General features: G+C 42.5%; 1 protein-coding gene across 1 annotated transcript; it reads right to left on the bottom strand.

The window, feature by feature from the left end:
• Positions 1 to 438: 438 nt before the first annotated feature.
• Positions 439 to 5480, bottom strand: LOC108154625 (chromatin modification-related protein eaf-1). Its single transcript, XM_033396310.1, has 5 exons — positions 5361 to 5480; positions 4204 to 4378; positions 3859 to 3995; positions 2752 to 3772; positions 439 to 1903 (listed from the first exon to the last, which is right to left on the bottom strand). Exons 1-5 carry the CDS (start codon positions 5373 to 5375, stop codon positions 1071 to 1073), a joined length of 2181 nt encoding a protein of 726 aa, XP_033252201.1. The 5' UTR covers positions 5376 to 5480; the 3' UTR covers positions 439 to 1070.
• Between the last annotated feature and the right edge of the window lie 13388 nt (positions 5481 to 18868).

Raw genomic sequence — 18868 nt, 5'->3', positions numbered from 1 at the left:
TTGAAATAAATGGCATCTGATTCAAGCAGAAATTTCATACCTTTAACTGATTGAATTATTATATACGATACCTAATTGGTGAATTATTCACCTGAACATTTTTATATGTTTTCAGCAGAATTTAAGTTAAAACCATTTAAATTTTCAGCAAAGTTTCTCCAACAATCGTTCCTTTATTGTTTCCCTGACGAGCATCCGCTTTTGGAAGCCACAAAAGACTTCAACTGTTTGATGTTTAAGCTCATATAGATTCAGAGAATTTAATAATTGAGTCATGAATATGGTGTATACCGCACTTTTGCCAAATTTTGAAAAGAAAGACTTTGAGGCACTAATCCGAGTATCGTTCAAATAAAATGAGAATAATTTTATTTAACATACCAATAAAAGAAATCATAAAATTATAATACAAATAACATGTTTTAATTGCTAATAAATTGAAATCGTATATGTAAGTGTTTATTTGGCGAGTCTATTGGAAAATTGATCAAATATTTACACAAAAAACCGAGCCGAAACTCATTAAAAGATGAAAAGCAAACTTCTAGGTAACAACGGCAGATAACAAGAACAAACCGAGTGTTACTCGTATACACAGCGTTAGAGAGGGAGCAGGAAAAATCGTGTAAAATACATAATTATCGTGATGGAAACCACACACAGAAGAGACAACGAATGATTCGGAATCGAGGCTTTAGATGCCTTACTTTACCAGATGTACGGTAATAGTGATATATATTGAAAGCTATATGAAAATGTGATTTGATCTTTGCTGCTCTGATACTGAAACGTCGAAAAAGTCATTAATTTGCAGACTTATCGAATGGTACGGCCCTATATTCCACTGTTGATGTAGATCAAGAATATTTATATGCTCGTAAAAAATTGTATTGGTTCGGAAACACTTAATTTTCTGCGTTACAAACATCTGTTCAATATAAAAATACCCACTGCAAGGGTATAATAAACGGGTGTCCCTCCCATACTAAGGGATGGGAAATGGGCCAGCGATTGTTCCTGTTACTGCTTCTGCGTCTTCTGCCGGTGGCATCGTCATCAGGTTGAATGCTTTAGGGATATTTCACAATATTGTTGCCGCCACCTGGTGAGTGTCCTCCACTTGTTGCGGCTGCACCAACCGTTGACTGCTGCTTGGTGCTTAATGGTGCACCTACTCCTCCTCTTAGTGTTGCTGTGGCTGCTGTTGAGCCCGTTGCCGTTCCCGTGCCCGTTACCGTGGCTGCCGCTGCCGGGTGATACAAATGCGTGCCATAATGCACGGCACCCGGATGGCTGAAATATGGAATAATCGCTGGCGAGGCGTGGGTCATGCCAGGCACCGTAGTGGGCATTGAGACGGGTCCAGGAAGAGGAACTTCTTCGGGAGCATGGGCATATGGCGATACGTATTGCTGCTGCGGGGCATGATAAAGTTGTTGCAGAACCGGCACTGAGCCCGAGCCCGGACCCGGCTGATAGTGATGGAAATGGTGGATGGGCGGGCCGGGGGCACCAGCCGCTGACAATCTGACAACATGAATCGGTGGCGTTGATTCATGCCCCAGATGGTAAGCGGCCTTTGGGTTATTATTGCTAAAACGTGGCAATATGGCAAATTGATGTTGCTGCTGCTGCTGAAGCTGCTGTTGCTGCTCGGCGGGTGCCTGCACGTAAATTGGATTGTAGTGCACGATGGGTAAGTGCTGGGCGGCTGGACGTGTTGCTGTTGCCGGTTCTGTTGCTGCCGGTGCTGTTGCTGCCACTTCTCCTGTTACTCCTGCTGCTTCTGTTGCTGTTGCTGGTGTTGGCCCCGCCAAGGATCCCGATGCCGGTGTGTATTTGTGTTGTTGCTGCTCCTGCTGCTGTGACTGTTTCATCCGCTGCTGTTGATGTAGCGGATATGCTGAAAGATACAACAAAAAAGCAGATTGTTACACGCTGCTCCCATCATCTCTCAATGCTACTGCTGCTGCTGCCCTTCTTCCATGCCCAAGGCGTTTTTGCAGTCTGTTAAATTAGCGTCACTAATTGCCCCGATGTTCCGATGTCCCTAAGTCCTGATGTCTGGGTCAAAGTACAGTTCCGTTTGCCCCTTCCCCCAAGGCAAACTAATCAGAATGCCTGCTGCTACAGCGGCACCACCACGGAATAACAGCTGGGAGGAAATGATGCAGTTGCTTAATGACGGCTGGAAGAAGGTACAGTTGCTGCATGATGGGAAATAATGATAGGACACACACACACAAAAAATGTTCAGTGGCTTGCCGATGGTTTAAAAAGAGTTACAGTGCCTGCATACTCGTATATGAGGCGGTACAATTTCCTGCACGATGAGAGCGAGAGTAACAGTCTCTAAGCTGTTTCTATTGAACTATTTACAATACAGTAAAGACACTGAGTTTGTTGGAGAGTTTCATCTGATGAAACTTGAAGCTTGAACCGTTGAACGAACGAACTATCTGTGGAACTAGAACTATTTGTGAATCCTTGAACTGCTAATTTTCGCCTAATTTTAGACCTGTTAGACGCTTATAAAAAATAGCCAATCTTATAGAAAATTAATTAATTCATCGTACACAATTATTTTTCCTTTTAAAATCGCCATGGAAAAGCTCTTAAAACAGCGGTAAACTGAAAAGTTATTTCGGTGCCAACTCTCAAGTCTGTCACTGCATAGGTTTTTGCGATTATAGCTCCTTGCTTATAAGTACAGTATCGTTATTTGAACTCTCAAAGTACAGTTGTGCTTACCATACAAAGGGCCGCCCGGCTGTTCGGCATAGATAGCTGATGTTTGAGCCTGCGACGGTTGCAGGAAGATACGCTGAAGTTGCAGCTGGGGGTGGTGCTGTGGTGCCTGTGGCTGTGGCTGATAGATGAGCTGCTGATAGGTGGGTGGTGGTGCAGCCTTGGCATAGACCGCCTGCTGTTGGGACTGCTGCTGGTGCTGCTGATGCTGTTGATGGAGCTGCTGGGCGGCGGCAAGGAGCAGACTGGCTGGTATCTGGACATACTGCTGCTGGTTTCTGGGCGGGCTTGGCCCAGCCGGGGTGCCTATCCCCGTCAGTGGTGCATTGGCGGCATCCGACTGATAGAAGGGTCGATACAAGCCCTGATGATCACGAGCCAGCGGTCCGAACAGCTGCGTGATGGAATGATGCCTAGGCCCCGGCGTTGCCGTTGACGGTGGTGCAGAGCTAGTGGATGTGCTGGAGGTGGTGGAGGTGCTGCTGGTAGGACTGGCGGATGGTGTTGGTTGAGCCACCAACAGATGATGTTGCAGCTGTTGTTGCTGTTGCTGCTGCTGCTGTTGCTGCAGCTGACGCATGTAGGAGAGTGGTATGGCAATGATGTATTGAATGCGCTGCTGCCGCGGTGCACTTAGCTGCTGAAGCTTGTGGTGGCTGTGGTGGTGGGGCAGAGTTAATTGGTATTGCTGCGGTCCCGCACGCTCATAAATGGGTCCTCCCTCGGATTCCACTTCGCCGTAATTGAAAATCTGTTGCTGATGCTGCTGATGCTGCTGATGCTGCTGCTGCTGTTGCTGGTGGGTTCCTCCCGGTCCCAATGAAACCGACTTAGTGGCGGCTGGCCGCTGATAGAGCTCCACTTGCGGTGGAGCTGCAAAGCTGAAGCGATGCGCCGTGGTCGGCCCCTGCTGGGCGTACTGCACCGGAGGTTTATGCGCTCCTGCGCTCCCCGCACCGGACGGGCCTGATGGCGGGGGGCCATATCGAATTGCCGATCCGCTCTCCGGCTTATCGTAGTAGTTCTACATTGGGGGTGGGGTGGGGTGGGGTGGGGTGGTGTTGTTGCGTTAATTAAATGCATTCGCCTGTGGCTTCTGCTTGGGCATACTTGCGGTGCCGCCTCCGCTGCCGTGTAGCGAACGGTCGTGGGTCCAAAGATTTGCGTTGGCGCCTCATAGAAGTTGGACGAAGGGTAGATGGGTCGGAATGGTGTATCCTTTGTGGGCCTGCCCGGGAAGATGGCTCCTGTGATGGATAAATCGATGGATGGATGGATGGATGGATGGCAGACAAGACGGGAAACAAATTAAGAATGCAAATTACAAATTGCAAAATATTTCATTGCAATGCCCATGTCCAGGCGGAGCTTCTCCCGCTGATGAATGGCATTCTTCAATGATTGCTACCCGAAGGGATCAACTAATTTAAAGAGAGATACTCGGAGTGGGATTACCTGTCTGATCTGATGAATCCCGCTTCTCCGTCTTACTTTTGGGGTCCTCTGTGATGCTGGGCGTCAGTTTGGTGGTGACTGAATCCTCGACCTTGTCTGCTGCCTTGGGCGCCAGAGTCTCGATCTCCTCCCCGCCGCTGACCGCTACAAGGCAGAAGCCGATGACAGCCAGCACCTGGCCATGGCCATGCAAAAGTCAAACAAAATCGTATTAAATTAATCAAATATAAAACAAACAACAAATCAACTTAAATACATTTTTGCATTTCTGTTGGTTTCGCTATCTCAATATTTATCGTTAATTTGCCGCATTAAATGTCGGAAAAAGGAGCTTGATTAAAAATATTTGCTCAGTAATTTAATAATAATTTAATTAAATTGATTTATAAATGCAATTATACAAATTTCATTCTGCAAGCCCGCGATGCCGTCGAACTGTGCAACGTGCTGCAATTGTTTGCCGCTCTTGTGGCCCATTATTGCTATTATTATAGCACGGCACAAACGATTAATGACCAACTAATAATTATGCTGGGGCCTACAGTTGTACTCGTACAATGAACATGCCACACCATGCCGCCAAAGGTATTTAATTATCATTCAGTTTTCATTTCAGCTGTAAGATCAAGTTCCTATAACAATAGCTGTCGGATAGTGTTGGACTTTCTTTTGTTACAATCTCCAGGTAGCCAAAGTCTCAAAGAAACACCCATCTTTCAGTTCATTGAAGTTATTATCTTACAAATATGATATAATATTATTTTCTTCATTGAACGACTCTTCATGTAACGACTACAAATGCATGAGTGGGATATAAGTGGCTATAAGTGGGATATACAGATATAGTCTGTTTACAGGATTATTTGCATTTGCCTATCTGAATCTGGTTTAAAGACATAATCCCACAACAGAAAGGACAACATTCATTAAAGGATACCCTTCAGCCAAACACTGAGTAAGCACCTATCATTGTTAATTAATCTTCCGCTTATCTGAACCGTGAGTACATATACTCAATGCCTTCCAGTCGTGTGGAAGCAATCAAAATCAAAATAACGGCGACCCATACTCGTATTATCATGAATATTTGATTGGGCAAACTTTCGGTAAGCTCGATGGCAATTATTATAATTTTAATCCTATTTTGCATTATTCACCCGTAAGAGAGCCATTATTTCAGTTGTTGGCTTTGTTTATTTAAAAGCAATACTCGTACTGTTTTATGTTTATTCACACTTTTTTCCTATGTACATTTGTTTCCTTCTGTCACTCAATTAAAATTCGCTTTACGCACAACAACAAACAACAAACAATATAATAAAAACGTTAAAAAAAAAACACCAACTAAAAACCAACAAATGAAGCACTTTTCACTGTTATAAAATATGTAATTATATAGGATATATATAAATGTGTATATATATGTATATATCCAGATTTGTGTGGCCTTTAAGCAAACAAAACGAAAATGAAACCAAATTGCAATTGCATCGCAGTCGCACTGAAGTCGCGCCCGTCTCGATGCAGGCGGTGCTGGCGGTTCGCGTGTTGGCTAACAAAGTGAGAGTGAAATTGGTTCGCCAGCTCTATGGCATTTTATACCTGGGCCTGCAAGTGGCTGCACCACTTGGAGCTGGTAGCTGGCGGCCACTTGCCACAGACGGGGGCAAGCACCTGGTGGTGTCCCATCCAGCTGAGCCCCCATTTGTGGAGCAGCCACCAGCCACCATCCGATGGCCATTAACCGATTAACATTACCATTACAGATGTGCATACCCGTAGAGAGGCAGAGGCCTAGGCCTTGGTCATTGTCATGGCTTGCATCATCCTTTTTAGGTGGGCTGCCACAACCGGATTTGATTTTGTATTTTGTGTGTTTAAGTCGCAGTCTGTTCCCAGACAATCGATACGCGTACGAGTAGCATTTAAACTCTACAAAGAACTCTATGGCTCATTACATTTTCCACTAATTCTTCACATTACAATAAACGATGAGCTCTTCGGTTACCTCCTTGCCCTATTGGGATTAACTTTCCACTCATTAAGAGTTTTGTATTCGCATTACCCACAGATACCCCAGGCCAAGGGCAAGCGGCAAGCGGAAAGGGCCAGGGTAGGGCCATTTCCGTTGCTGAACGAACCGTTTACAACGGGCGATGATTTTACGAGTGTTCCTAATAAAATCAAGTGGCTTTCCGTAAAACTTAACTGTTAACTGTTACTTCAGCAACAACACCAACAAAACACAACAACATCACATCACATTTTCCCCTTTACCTTGTGCATCCGAACAAATGCCCATGCTATGGGGGCATGTCGCATAAAAAACCCCAATTTGCAGCCAAACATAAAATGTGTGTGAGTGTGCGGCAAGTTTAAGGTCCTCTCTCTAAACCCCTTCCCCCCGCCCCCGATCACCAGTCTTTAGTCTCCGTCCCGGGCCGGAAATGAAGAATATGCCGAGTGCCGAGTGGCAGTGGAATATGCAGCTGCCGTGGAAGTACTTAAAAGGCTTACTTACGGGTACGTACAGCACTCCGGCTCGGAACCGGCTTTACCCTTTTGCAGCTAACATCCATTTAATTGTTCTTCGGATGGAAGGAAAGTGTTGGACAGGAAAGTGTTATAATTAGTAGTGCCAACGATGATGTCGATGGGCAGGAACATCTGGCTTGTGTAAAATAATTGCTAGGATTGCGAGGATGGTGGAAAAATGTGTTGCCAGTGTATGCTTGAAAAGTGTGAACTGCCATCGAATTTCATCTAATATTATCGAATTGAATAGCGACAAAACCAATTTGTAGACACCAGCAATTGCATCAGCTTTAAAATGAAAATTTCCAATTGCAGACCAGTCCGTACATAGTATATCCCCAAAATTTAAATGGTCTATGACATGGCATATGGAGTTCGGTTCTGTCATCAGATGCCACCAGAACTGCCGAACTGTCGCAATATCGAGGTATGTATCTGGTGGGTGTGTGTGTCAGATGGCAGTCTGTCATTTGAATCGGCATAATTTATGCACATTTGGTTCCGAAAACTAATTAGGGTTGCAGGGGGCGAGTCCAGCTACAGGTACTGGTACTGGTACTGGTCCATATCCAAATCCAGGTCTGGGTGGGGGCCCAGGAAACGGCGATGCGTTTGCAAACGGAATGAAAACTTATGCAATCCACAATCGAAACTAAATCAGTGCGACCAAGTCAATTGGAACGGGTTTTCGGTGGGCGATTGGAGGAAGCGTATACGTATACGTATAGATCTCTTGGCCAACGCCAATTATTGTCACGGAAATGCGCCTCAGGTTGTCGCATTTTGGGTGAAATGCTGCAATCCGAGAGAGAGGGAGGGAGACCAGATCTCCAACCAGATGGGGAATACACTCTGTCTCTTTCTCTTTCTTTTCTCTGAACTGGTTTAAATGGATTTTTCTCTGGCGAGTGCACTACTAGCCTTGGGATCTCCCGTCCACCGCCTGGCCATCGGTGACTCCAGCCATACTCTGCGGAGAGGTGACAACTAACAAATATTTACAGATTAAAGCATTTTTGCTTAATTAAAGAGAGAGATTTCTAAAATATTTCAATTAATTTACTGCATTTTAAGCTAAATTGAAAAATAATCAACTAAATTTAAGCAAAACTATCTAAAATTTCTTTATTTCCAGCATTTTCCAACTATTTTCTAGCAATAAGAAAAGGTAAGAAGAAAATACAAGCTTAATTGAAGCCACAGCCACCTAAATGTAGTGGCGAATATTTGTGGCGCTTCCTATATGAGTCTCCTTGCCCCTGACAGAGGTGTGCTGAAGGGGGGGTCGATTGGAGAACTGAACATATGTACATATAATTAAATTCTAAAGAGAGTTAACTATTAATCTGCAGCATACAAGAATTTTTTGTGGCTCGTATCTCTGGATATACAACTTTAAATAACAGTCTAAGTGGATCTAATCTCAATTGTTTGCAACAGCGGATCGCCTTTTGTGGCAGGGATTTTGGGAAATTCCATCATCTTAAAAAGTTTGTATTTAGAGGAAAATTGAAGGAGCGACTTGGGAGGGGGCACAACGCCTCTGGCGGAAGACGTAGAGAGTGGTTTGTCAACGCAGCCGAACGAAGCCAAAAACTAAACCCAACAACATCGGCCATCCAAAGCAGGTTGCGTGCCACCATCCACCATCCCTGCTACCGTCCCAATCTGTCTCCCTGATCCACACGCTCCCCCTGGCACCCTCAATCACGCTGTCTACTCTGCAGCTTCCCCCCAAAACAGTTAAAAGCAAAATTATTCATTACAATTTCCGCGCTGGCGAGAAAAAACGCGCGCACATAAGAGCCAGACCAGAGCCAGAGACAGAGAAAAAGTTTTCCATGGAAATGCTTCAAATGCTCATTTGAATCTGCCAAGTAATTTTGCTTGCGGTCTGACGGGGGCGGTAGTGTGGGTGGGGGAGCGAGCAAGAGTGGCGGGGTGGTGTGGAGTAGCGTGGAAAATGTCTCGTTTTCGGCGCTGTTTTAAACGCGCCCGCTCTCGGCAATTGACTTTGAATAAGTTTTCGCTGCATTGAAACGATGCCAATTTCTTTGCTGTTGTTGGCTTGTTGTCTAACTTGGCCAACTGTGGCTGTGACAGTGGCTCACATCATTGGAGTCTGGTTAAACTAATACCCTTAAAAAGAGTCATTCAGCACTACTAATTTCTCAATTCAGAGAAATTATATCTCTTTCATACGACACCATTCCCGAATTCTAGTCATTGAGAGGAAAACAACGGTTACCCTCAACCAAATGGCATTTAAATTGGGTCACAAGTGGATTTCTCATGAGCAAAACTTGATTTGTCTTTAAAGATATCAAAAAATTCACCCAATAATGTCATTGAAATAATCGATGTGTAAAAGAGTATCACCGCCTTTGGTTTCCGCAGTTATACATTTGTTTTCTTGTTTTCATTGTTATTTGTAATTTATTTTGTAAATTCTTTCCTGGTTTGGCTTACGCAGCTTTCTCGTATCATGCATTTCTGGGGGATTCATTCATTCGGTCCTTTTGGCCACTTGTTGGCACTCCCCTTGGGTGTTTGCCGTCTCCATCACCACCTCCACCTCCACCTCCATATCCCTCTCCTCCCCATCCCCTGGATCCACTTGACTCTTGAGCCGAGTCGAGAAACTTTCTTTAATTTTAATCAAAAAACTTTTTGTTGTTGCTCTCAGCTCCGTTCCGTTCTGTTCTGGTCTGGTTGTTGCGTTTGCGGGCGGCTGGAAAAAAGCGTTTAATTGGACAAGGGAATACACACTACAAACAATCAAGCAGCAGCAGAAGCAGCAGAAACAGCCAAAGCAACAGCAACAACAGCAACAAAAGGAAACTGAAAATGTTTATAAAGAATGAAAATGAAAACAGAGTGAATACAAGCTGACAACTAATTTAATCAAACATAAGATGTGGAGCAGCGGGAACCAGCAAAAGGAGGAAACCACTAAGTGGAAGATGTGACAATTGGAGAGGAGGTAGTCCCCAAATATCCAAAGGAACACACAATACTGAAATCAGTTTCCTAGTTTAATGAAACGGAAATAAATCGACACTACTTATGCATATCTGTAGCTTAAGAAGCTTTAAGCAAACCGAATAAAGGCTAGTATTTTGTTAGGTTCTGCAAACCACCGGTGCATTGTTCCCCATTGTGCGATTGTTTTCTATTGTTCCTTTATCAGCTACTACATACTATAAATGTATATATATATTCGGCTATTGAGCTATTGGGCCGCCGGCATAAGCTCATGTGTGCACCATTTTAGAGCATTATTGACGCTTTCAAGGACTTTGAAATGAGAAATAACAGGGAGTCCAGAAATTAGAACAACACGTTCTAATTTTAATATGTTTTATTAATAAGCTATTTACTTCTATAGCTCTTGATGGGCACCATCTTGACTGTTTGTTCCTGACAAATGCTTAAGACCAACATCTTTAGCTTCATAGACAGAAGGAACTCTCCTTCTTTCAGGGGATGCCTGCTGGAACAGACATACATATGAATCTTATCAGTAACGATTATCCTTGGCCAGAGATATTACTTACGTTTAGAATTGCTTTTTTGAGTTTATCACTTGCTATGCTCTTGAATATACATAAATGATTCTTGTTGGCATGGTTTGAGAAGTTGGTACGACTGTTCCTAATGCCTGGTATTGATAATGATATAACTTTTAGAAAAATAGCATAGATAACTGTCTTCCTATACTTGTGTTTGGTAACCATATCCGTTATGAATGTGGATGGAAAAAAAGCTGCATTTCAGGTGAACATTCAATTGGTTGTGTTTAGTTTTAAAGCTTCATTCGGAAACTAGACTTTGAGCGGGATGTTTTTCCTTTCACTGCTTGTATTTCCAATCGTATGGCCATAGTAAAAATGAAGGTGCATGCCCTTAAATGATTGTTATGAAATAGTTCGATACGGAGAGAAAGCCAGGCGGTCGGTAGTTTCTGAAAAGTATAATCAAGTGGCAGATTCTGATATCTGATCTTCGGCTGGCCCGCTTTGATCCCTTTTTTGGTTGGAATTTAGTCTACTGGAAACGAATTAAGCCATTAAAAAAGGCCCCTAACAAAATGAACAGCAACAAACAAATGCACAGACATGACATTTATCTTAGCATAAATCACAGGGACCTGTAACTGACATTTTGAATATTTTGGAATTAGACTAGAAAGATGGGACCAAGGATGGGGACAGGTTTGGGGGCACGAATTCACTGAAAACTCACAAAATGCCAAATGCACAGAAAAGGTTGCCTAATAAACACGCAGGAAAATCCTCTCTGTCTGCCACAGAAAAACAAAAAAAACAGAAGAAAATTCATCGACCAGCAGCAGTACGAATAGAAACAACGAAAATTGTTCAGTCAAATGAAAAACTATTTAAATGCAATTGTTGGCCAAGCGTCGATTTGTTCACTGAATATTTTGTGAATGCATTCCGAGGTGCCTGCTGCCTGGTGCCTGGTGGCTGGTATCTGGTCCCTCGGGGGAGGTGGTTTAGGTGGTTTCGGTTGGGGCTGTTGGTCTGTGGGGGGCAGGCAGGGTGTAAGCATTACGAAACCAGTTAGCAGATAGTATAATTTCCGCTATCAGCGTCTGTGTCCGGAAGGACAAGGAATGCAGCAGCAGTGGCAGCACCATTGGCAGAACCAGCAGCGCAGGACATTCTGTGTTGCATGCCACACAACAGCTGAAGCTAAAAACCAAACAAAACCAGCTAGAAATTTTGATAGACGAGTATTACAGCCACAAGATACCCCTGAATGGGTATTATTAAGAGAACATAATACGAGTATTAGAAATGGAAGCTCTCATGCAATTGTAATGTACGAAACTTGAAATTGGAATTGGAAAAGCTAAAAGCTGATGAATAAATAATTGTCCAGATTGTCATAAAGATCTGTCTCTGTTGTTTCACAAACCTACCAGAACACAATATACCCAAAGATGTTGGAAGAAATACCGGGTGTAAGCATTTAAACTGAAATAATGGCAATTGGCTAGCAGCAGGCAGCAGAAGCAGCAGCAGCAGCATCCAGTGCGAGTGCGAGTGCGAGTCCAAGCGGCCATGAGCATGAACTATGAATAAGTAATCGAGTGGGGCATTGAGTGGCTGCAATTGGTTCCATTGGAGTGTAATCGTTGCATCTGGTCTGCGGGTCCGGCCATTCCATGGCACTATAAGCCGTAAAGCTTATTATTGGAGAGCAGAGCTCCGCTCCCCCCCTCGATGCGGACGGACTTTAAGGAACGCTGCCTTTCAGCCAGCAACGAAGGGAAACCAAGCCATTCTTCCAATGCCGATCTATTTGCAAGTAAATTCACATACATTTCTCCTCAATAGGCAATCAAATTGTACTCGTACATGCAACTATTTTCAGCTGTAAGGCGGATAAGAATCGTATAAGAGATTTCAAAGGCTTTTCTATTTTCTGTTTCTTTTTTGTATCTAAAATCTTTACTTGTTTATTTGCAAACTTGAAAAATGGAAAACAAATATCCATTTTTTTCACAGCTCTCGTAGATGGCTCTCGTTTTCAATGGCTTTAATATTGCACTACAGTACCTTTTCGCTCTCATATAATATAATAAGAATTATAATATAATAAGAACAAAGATGCAAAGATTTAAAACAATTGAAAAATTTCATCAAATATTCTGGGTTTTTCCCTGCCTTAGAATCTTTTCGCAATTCCTCTCCAGGCTAAGATTCTTTATGTCTAGTCCTAGAACTGTTTGAGAACTACATAGAAAATAGTTGAGGCCTCAGATAATCTCTCTCTCTTTCTCTCTCTCATAGATGCCCCAGGGCCTAAGCCAGAACCACCAGAGTTCCAGTGCCAGGGCCAGATGAAATTTAGCGAAAGCTCATTTGTGAAATGGATTTTTATCTGCGACTGGCAACAGCAGCAGAGTCGGGAAAAAAAAGCAAGCTGAACCCCACCCAGTGCTCAGGTTGTAATTGACGCCCACAAAGAAGGGAGCGAGCGAACAAAACGCTGAAAACGCTGCTGGCAATCGGGTGTCTGCTCTGGCAAACCGTGTAAACCGAACGCGGCTTGCCGGCCATGGACATTCCCGGACCCAGTCCCAAGCTCAATCTGCATCCCAATCGCATCCCCATTCAACTCGCCCGCTGCTGCCATCGCTTGACGCAGTCAAGTGTGCAACACTTTGGGGGCAATCGCAGCGGCAACTTTGCATTTGTATACCGTATACCCTATGCTAGGCGTACTGCTCGTATGAGCATATATGTAAGTATTTTTTGATCAGTAGAACCATGTTTATCTGTTTCTTGCCTCAATTGTGAAGGGGCTGCCAGTCGTAGATACAGATAATCCCAAAACCTTAGATCGATCTGTAAGGGTATCTTAAACTTCGGCTTTCAAAGCAAGTCTTCTCGTCTTGTTACTCTTTCCTGCTTTTATTCCTTTTCCATGTTTTTTTTTGTAAAATTTGTGTATTTTTTGTGTGTGTGCCGCCGGTTGCCGGCTGCCGAGTTGAGTCGAGTCACTCACTCAGTCAGTTAAGTTTCCTGCCCCAGCAATTATATCATTTCCCCAATGCCAAGTAGCTGCCTTGCCTTGCCTTGCCTCGCCCAGTGCCTCTTGCACTCGTGCGTGAACAAATTTCAGCTAATTTGCACATTTTTCATATTTTATACATATTAAATATATACTCGGATGTACGTATAATTTTTGTGTGTCTATCTTTCAGTGCCCGATTTCGTTTCCTTTGGAATGCCGCCGCCGTGAATGTTTCTGTTGCTCTAAAAAATGCTTTTCCTTTCATGTTTTATCTGTTTTTCCTTGCTAAGATCGAATTTGTATTTCAAGTGGAGTATCCGATGAAGCAACTGAAGCATCAAGTTTGTGCTAAGAAGTTCCGCAAGAGGATGAAGGAAATGAATCGAAGTGGATAATTATATTTGTTCATCTAAATAAATCAAGGATTGTTAATTAATCTTCATACATATGTATGTAGGAAATACAAAGAAATCGGCAGCAGTCTCTTTCTTTTATCTACAGGAAATGGACTTCTACAGACAGAAAATACTATTCAAATTATTAAAGCGGAGAGATTGGAAAATATCACTGTTTTCGACTGGAAGCTCCTAAAAAATAGAATGTCTGAGTATCAATTGAAATGAAGATCAATTTAACAATATTATAAATACTCTGTTACCTGTTGTTATCTAATACTTTATCTCAATTGAGACTAAAGGCCTTTGCTGCCAACGTTGGTCATGTGTGGTCTTTAAATGAACAAAAAATAAACAAGTGGCCAACATGTGGTATGAGTAATGAGTTTTAAGCGAAACGCGACAAAGCCGCAAAATAAATGACTCTTTGCCGTATCTCCCTCCATCATCCCGGAGAAGGAAATGCGACGAGGCGACTAAGTGTTAAGGGAAATCCCACACCGCATTTGGCATCGCCCGAAGAGCAAACGAAGAAACTCTACTCGATTGGAAATTCTTCAATTGCCCAAAAATTTCGATTGAAATGCATACTCAAAAGATTAGTTGCTAACAATTGTTCAAGAAATATGAGATATTTGTGGAATATTTTACAATTTCAAAGCCAGATACATATGCCAGAAATCTCTTCCGGTGGAGTCCCCGCACCTGCCCCTACAGCCTACTCTAATTTGATTTCCATTCGGCTGGAGGGAGCAGCGTGCTGGTGTTGATGCCTACTCAAATTTTACATCAAATTTTTATTGTTGAAATTTCTTGTGTATACATTTTTAAGATTTTGATTTTTCTTTGGCATATTTTTGGCGAATTTCTTCTAGAAGCCATTTCCAATCAAGCAGCAGTGTAGTTGGGCTGCGTTGTGTGGAAGTAAATCTGTCGTCCCCTCATCTTTTTGAAGCATTAAGAATGTGTGAAGAAGTTCCGCAGGAAGATGAAGGAAATGAATCGAAATGGATAAGCATATTTGTCCATCTATGTGAATCAAGGATTGATAATTGATCTAGGAAGTACATAGATATGGGTATGTTTTGGGAAATAGATTAAGATAAATTGAACATGCTAAATCTTGACTGAATCGTACCTATGTAAATATGTAAATGGGTACATTCCAGCCAGCTTTCACTGTACTGTATCCTAGCCCATCGTTACTTTACTGTTCCATGGTTCTAGTTAATGTCCGGAGGGATGTCACCACGAGTTATGCAGAACTGCAAACTTAATTTCCTGTACATCTTCCACAGAAAGAAGAGCCACAGCAGGAGAGTGCTCCACCACTTTCTCTCGCCCCCCCTTCTCTTGTTGCCCCTCTCATGCGAATCACTCTGTGTGTCAGATAAAATGAACAATTGCAAAGCGAAAATGAAAATTCAGTTTGGGAAATCATCAAATTTGCAAAGCAAATGGAAAGTGCGAAAAAGCCGACTTCCCTTTTGGCTAAGAGAAGGTTCCCCTAAGTTACCTAGTTCTGGTCCTGGGCTCCACCCATTCCCATTCCCATGTCCACACCCCTCTAAAGTACTCCCAATATGGACTGAAAGAGGGGAACTTTTTCGAGGACACACCGGAAGTCAAAGTTCGAGCGGAGCAAGGCAGAAGGTCAGAACGATAGATAGATAGAGAGAGAGCGTGGTGCCCGGAGTGAAAGTTTAATGGCAGGCACGTAGTCCAGGACACTCGGTTGAAAGGGATCCTCCTGCTGTTCCTGGGGCTGCTTCTGTTTCGGCTCCTGCTGTCCTGCTCCTGTCCCGCTATACACTTTTCTGTTTGGCGTCGCCTTTTTACATATTTAATGAAATTATTTTCAACAATTTATAATTGCCACGAGCAGTCGACCTGGCCAGTAGTACACCCCAAAGTCCTGACTGCCGTCCTTGTCTGCGTTTAGTTGAATGCGCCCCAGGGAGAATTTTGTTACCAAACAAATTATTATTAAGATATACATATACATATACATATATATGTATATATATGGAGAATAGGATATGTAGATGCGATATCCTTACCTTTATTCAGAAGCCTAGTCCCATGGCGCTTGTTAAGCCTCCATCGCCATCGCCTCTGTCGTTCTCTGCCTTCCTCTACCGTCTAGCACGATGCCCCTTCAGCCCATCTGAGTAATATGCGATTACATCTTTGCAAATAAAAACGAAAAAAACAACAAAGGGGGCTCCGCCATCGACTTGAGATAATTTCGAGTGCGAATTTGTTGAATAAAGTCCAAATATTTGTACAACAATTTATAGATAATTATGTAGTAAATGGTAAATTATATTTTGACTGTCTCTTAAGTTTGAGTTACGAAAAAAAAACAACCATAACTAAGTATGATGCTATCTGTACATATGTTTATAGTTAATTGTTAAAATTGTAACCATAAAATGGATTGGTCATTACTTGGGCGCCTTATCATAGAGAACTTTTCGAAGATGATACCATAAAAAAGTCGATTTAATTGCTTTATGCACCTGTTAGGAAAACAAGATCCCATTCCAGTGAATATATTTAACTTAGAAGTTAGAAAATTTATCACATACCGAAAGTCTCTTTACTTTTGATGAAATACTGGAGCATTCCACATCCTACTGCTTTCTTCATAGCCACAATCTCCATATCCCTACCTACATGGATGTATTAAAATATCTGTACCCTTCTTTTATCTATAAATAGAATTTCGTAAATCTATTAATAAAACATATTTTTTTTTGTTTTGTTTTTTTTTTATATGAAAGGATTTTTTGTTCTTTGGCACGTAATTCATTCGCTTTGCGAGTGGCAGAAGAAGAGCTTTTGAATTTTTAATTGGACATGTACTCGTGCGTGCCCCTGCCACTGCCCCTCCATTCAAGAAGGCCTCTGGCGTGGAAAAGTGTTGCAATGATAACAATTTTGTATCTTTGCCCATATCCTTTTTGGTCTCGGCTTGTCTGCTGCTTATCATCTGACAGCCCTCGGCAGGCGTTTGTAAACCCTTATCAAAAACGAGATACGTCACATTATATCGAGCTAAAATCAGTTTACAAGATTGTGGGGACTGCGGACTGGGAACCTGAGAGAGCGAGAACAAATGCCAGAACAAACATGGCCGAAAAATCTATTTCGTATTGACCCATTTTCCCTGTCACATCTGGCTAAGAGGGACTAAGGGGCACAGATAATGATTGGATGAGGGGGCCTATTGTTCACTGTTTTTCATTAAACTCGAATCAACCCCAAATCCACCATTAACACACATACTCGTACGCGTACTCCGAACACAATCGCATTAATCAAACTTGGCTAATAATGCGAGATATCCGCGACCTCTGGCATCTATCCAACGGGTATTTGCCCCCGTTACGGTGCAAATGTCAGCTAATGTCAATAATTTTTGGGGCTCGTGCGCCATTTGGAAATGCCAACCAAAGTGTTTGACAGTCATTGGAATAGTTCTTCGGGGCCCATCCATTGGACCCATTATCCATTCCTGTTTGTTTCGAGCTCAAATTCGAATTTAATTTGAAATTGTTGACCAAACTTTTTGGGAAAACTGTCTATACCTGGTACATACTGATGCTGATGGGGATGTACGTATATTTTTTTCTATGTCGTTCCGCTTTCGCATTGCAGGTCGCCGTTGAAATTCACTTTTTCGTGATCGTATCGTAATACATATACGTATATTTTCCACCGATCCGAACAGAACCGTACAAGGAAACAATTTTCAAATTATATTCCTGTTTTTGCCTCCACACATTTTATCCCAATTTTCCGCCAAAAAAATTAAATTAGGTAAAGATCTAGCTTTAGGTAAAGTGACTTTATTCACGAGTATTAATTTCAGAGGATCGGTTGATCTATGTATAAGGATATCAAAAGCTCTGGGCTTCAGAGTCCGAGCAGCCTTCTTTTCATGTTTTTTTTTTTTATTGGCAAACGACTATCGTTCTTCCTGGCAGATGTTTCTCTTTTTTACATTCGTACATTCGACTGCTGTTATTATTATTATTATTATTGTGTAATATTTTCATGATTATTGTTATGTTTTTTGCATTTTAAAACAAATGAGACCTAAATGTGTTTGTGTGGTGTGTGTGTGTGCCAAAAATTACCCGGAAATGTTACATTTTATGTTCCTTTAACTGCCTGTCCGCGTGTCTGTCCGTTGCCCATCAATTTTACTAACTTCTCAAGACAGCCAACACACACACATACAGAAGCACAGATGGGGGAGAGCGTGAGTGGGCGAGGGGGAAAGACAAGCTCGAGAAACATAAAAATCAAATTTCCGCATAAATTGTTAGCTCAACATTTATACTTCTTAGTGGGCACCTCACTCGACGAGCAGCAGGGTGTATTATATTCTTGGATGTGAATGTTACTGGCGGAAGGCCTATCCCCGATATACATATGTACATATGTACATATGTATGTATAGAGTACACCTCATACATATGATTCGTGCAATATTTGTTTTCAATATTCGTAATGTGGTCAATAACAAGGGATGCCTTAAATTTTATATACTATTTCATATTTCCTTTTTACCTCTTTTCCATATTCTTCGATTCGATAGTCTACTCTATAAAACTGTGCATTAAATCTGCTCCTCGTTCTTAACCTTTTTCCAATTCTTCAGCAGAGGGTATGATGTGGTTGGGACAGATGACTCATGTGCGATGTTTTTTTTAGACGTATGCTTTATTTGTGTGTGTGTGTGTTGCAAATTGAGTAATTATTGCCTGGGAGACGATTTAGCGGTGATTCCCCGGAATCACCCCGTACGAATCTTGAACACACAACGCACCACAAAGTACGAGTTTGCCTCTTCGAGGAGGAGAATTGCCGATGATGCTGCTCTGATGTCGATGTGGGAATCGAAGATATGTTCATATGTTTGTGTGCTTTATGTTTTGTGAATTTCAATTTCCAAGTGAATTAACAGGGTGGCACGGCCGGCGTCTGCTGATGCATGAGTGAGTTCAGAGCAATACCATTTGGGAGCAGGCACCCCGTATGCAAAGTGACTGGGGGGGGCCTTGGGCCTGGCTGAACAAGAAGCGAAGACTAACCTTAGTGGTCGAAGGTACAAATACACTTGTAAAAGAACAAGTTTCTCTATAAGTGATCTCGGCATATGTACTGGCTGCCAAAAG

This window comes from Drosophila miranda, chromosome XL (assembly GCF_003369915.1).
Source record: "Drosophila miranda strain MSH22 chromosome XL, D.miranda_PacBio2.1, whole genome shotgun sequence".
Taxonomy (NCBI): domain Eukaryota; kingdom Metazoa; phylum Arthropoda; class Insecta; order Diptera; family Drosophilidae; genus Drosophila; species Drosophila miranda.
This window is presented reverse-complemented; position numbering and strand designations above follow the sequence as displayed.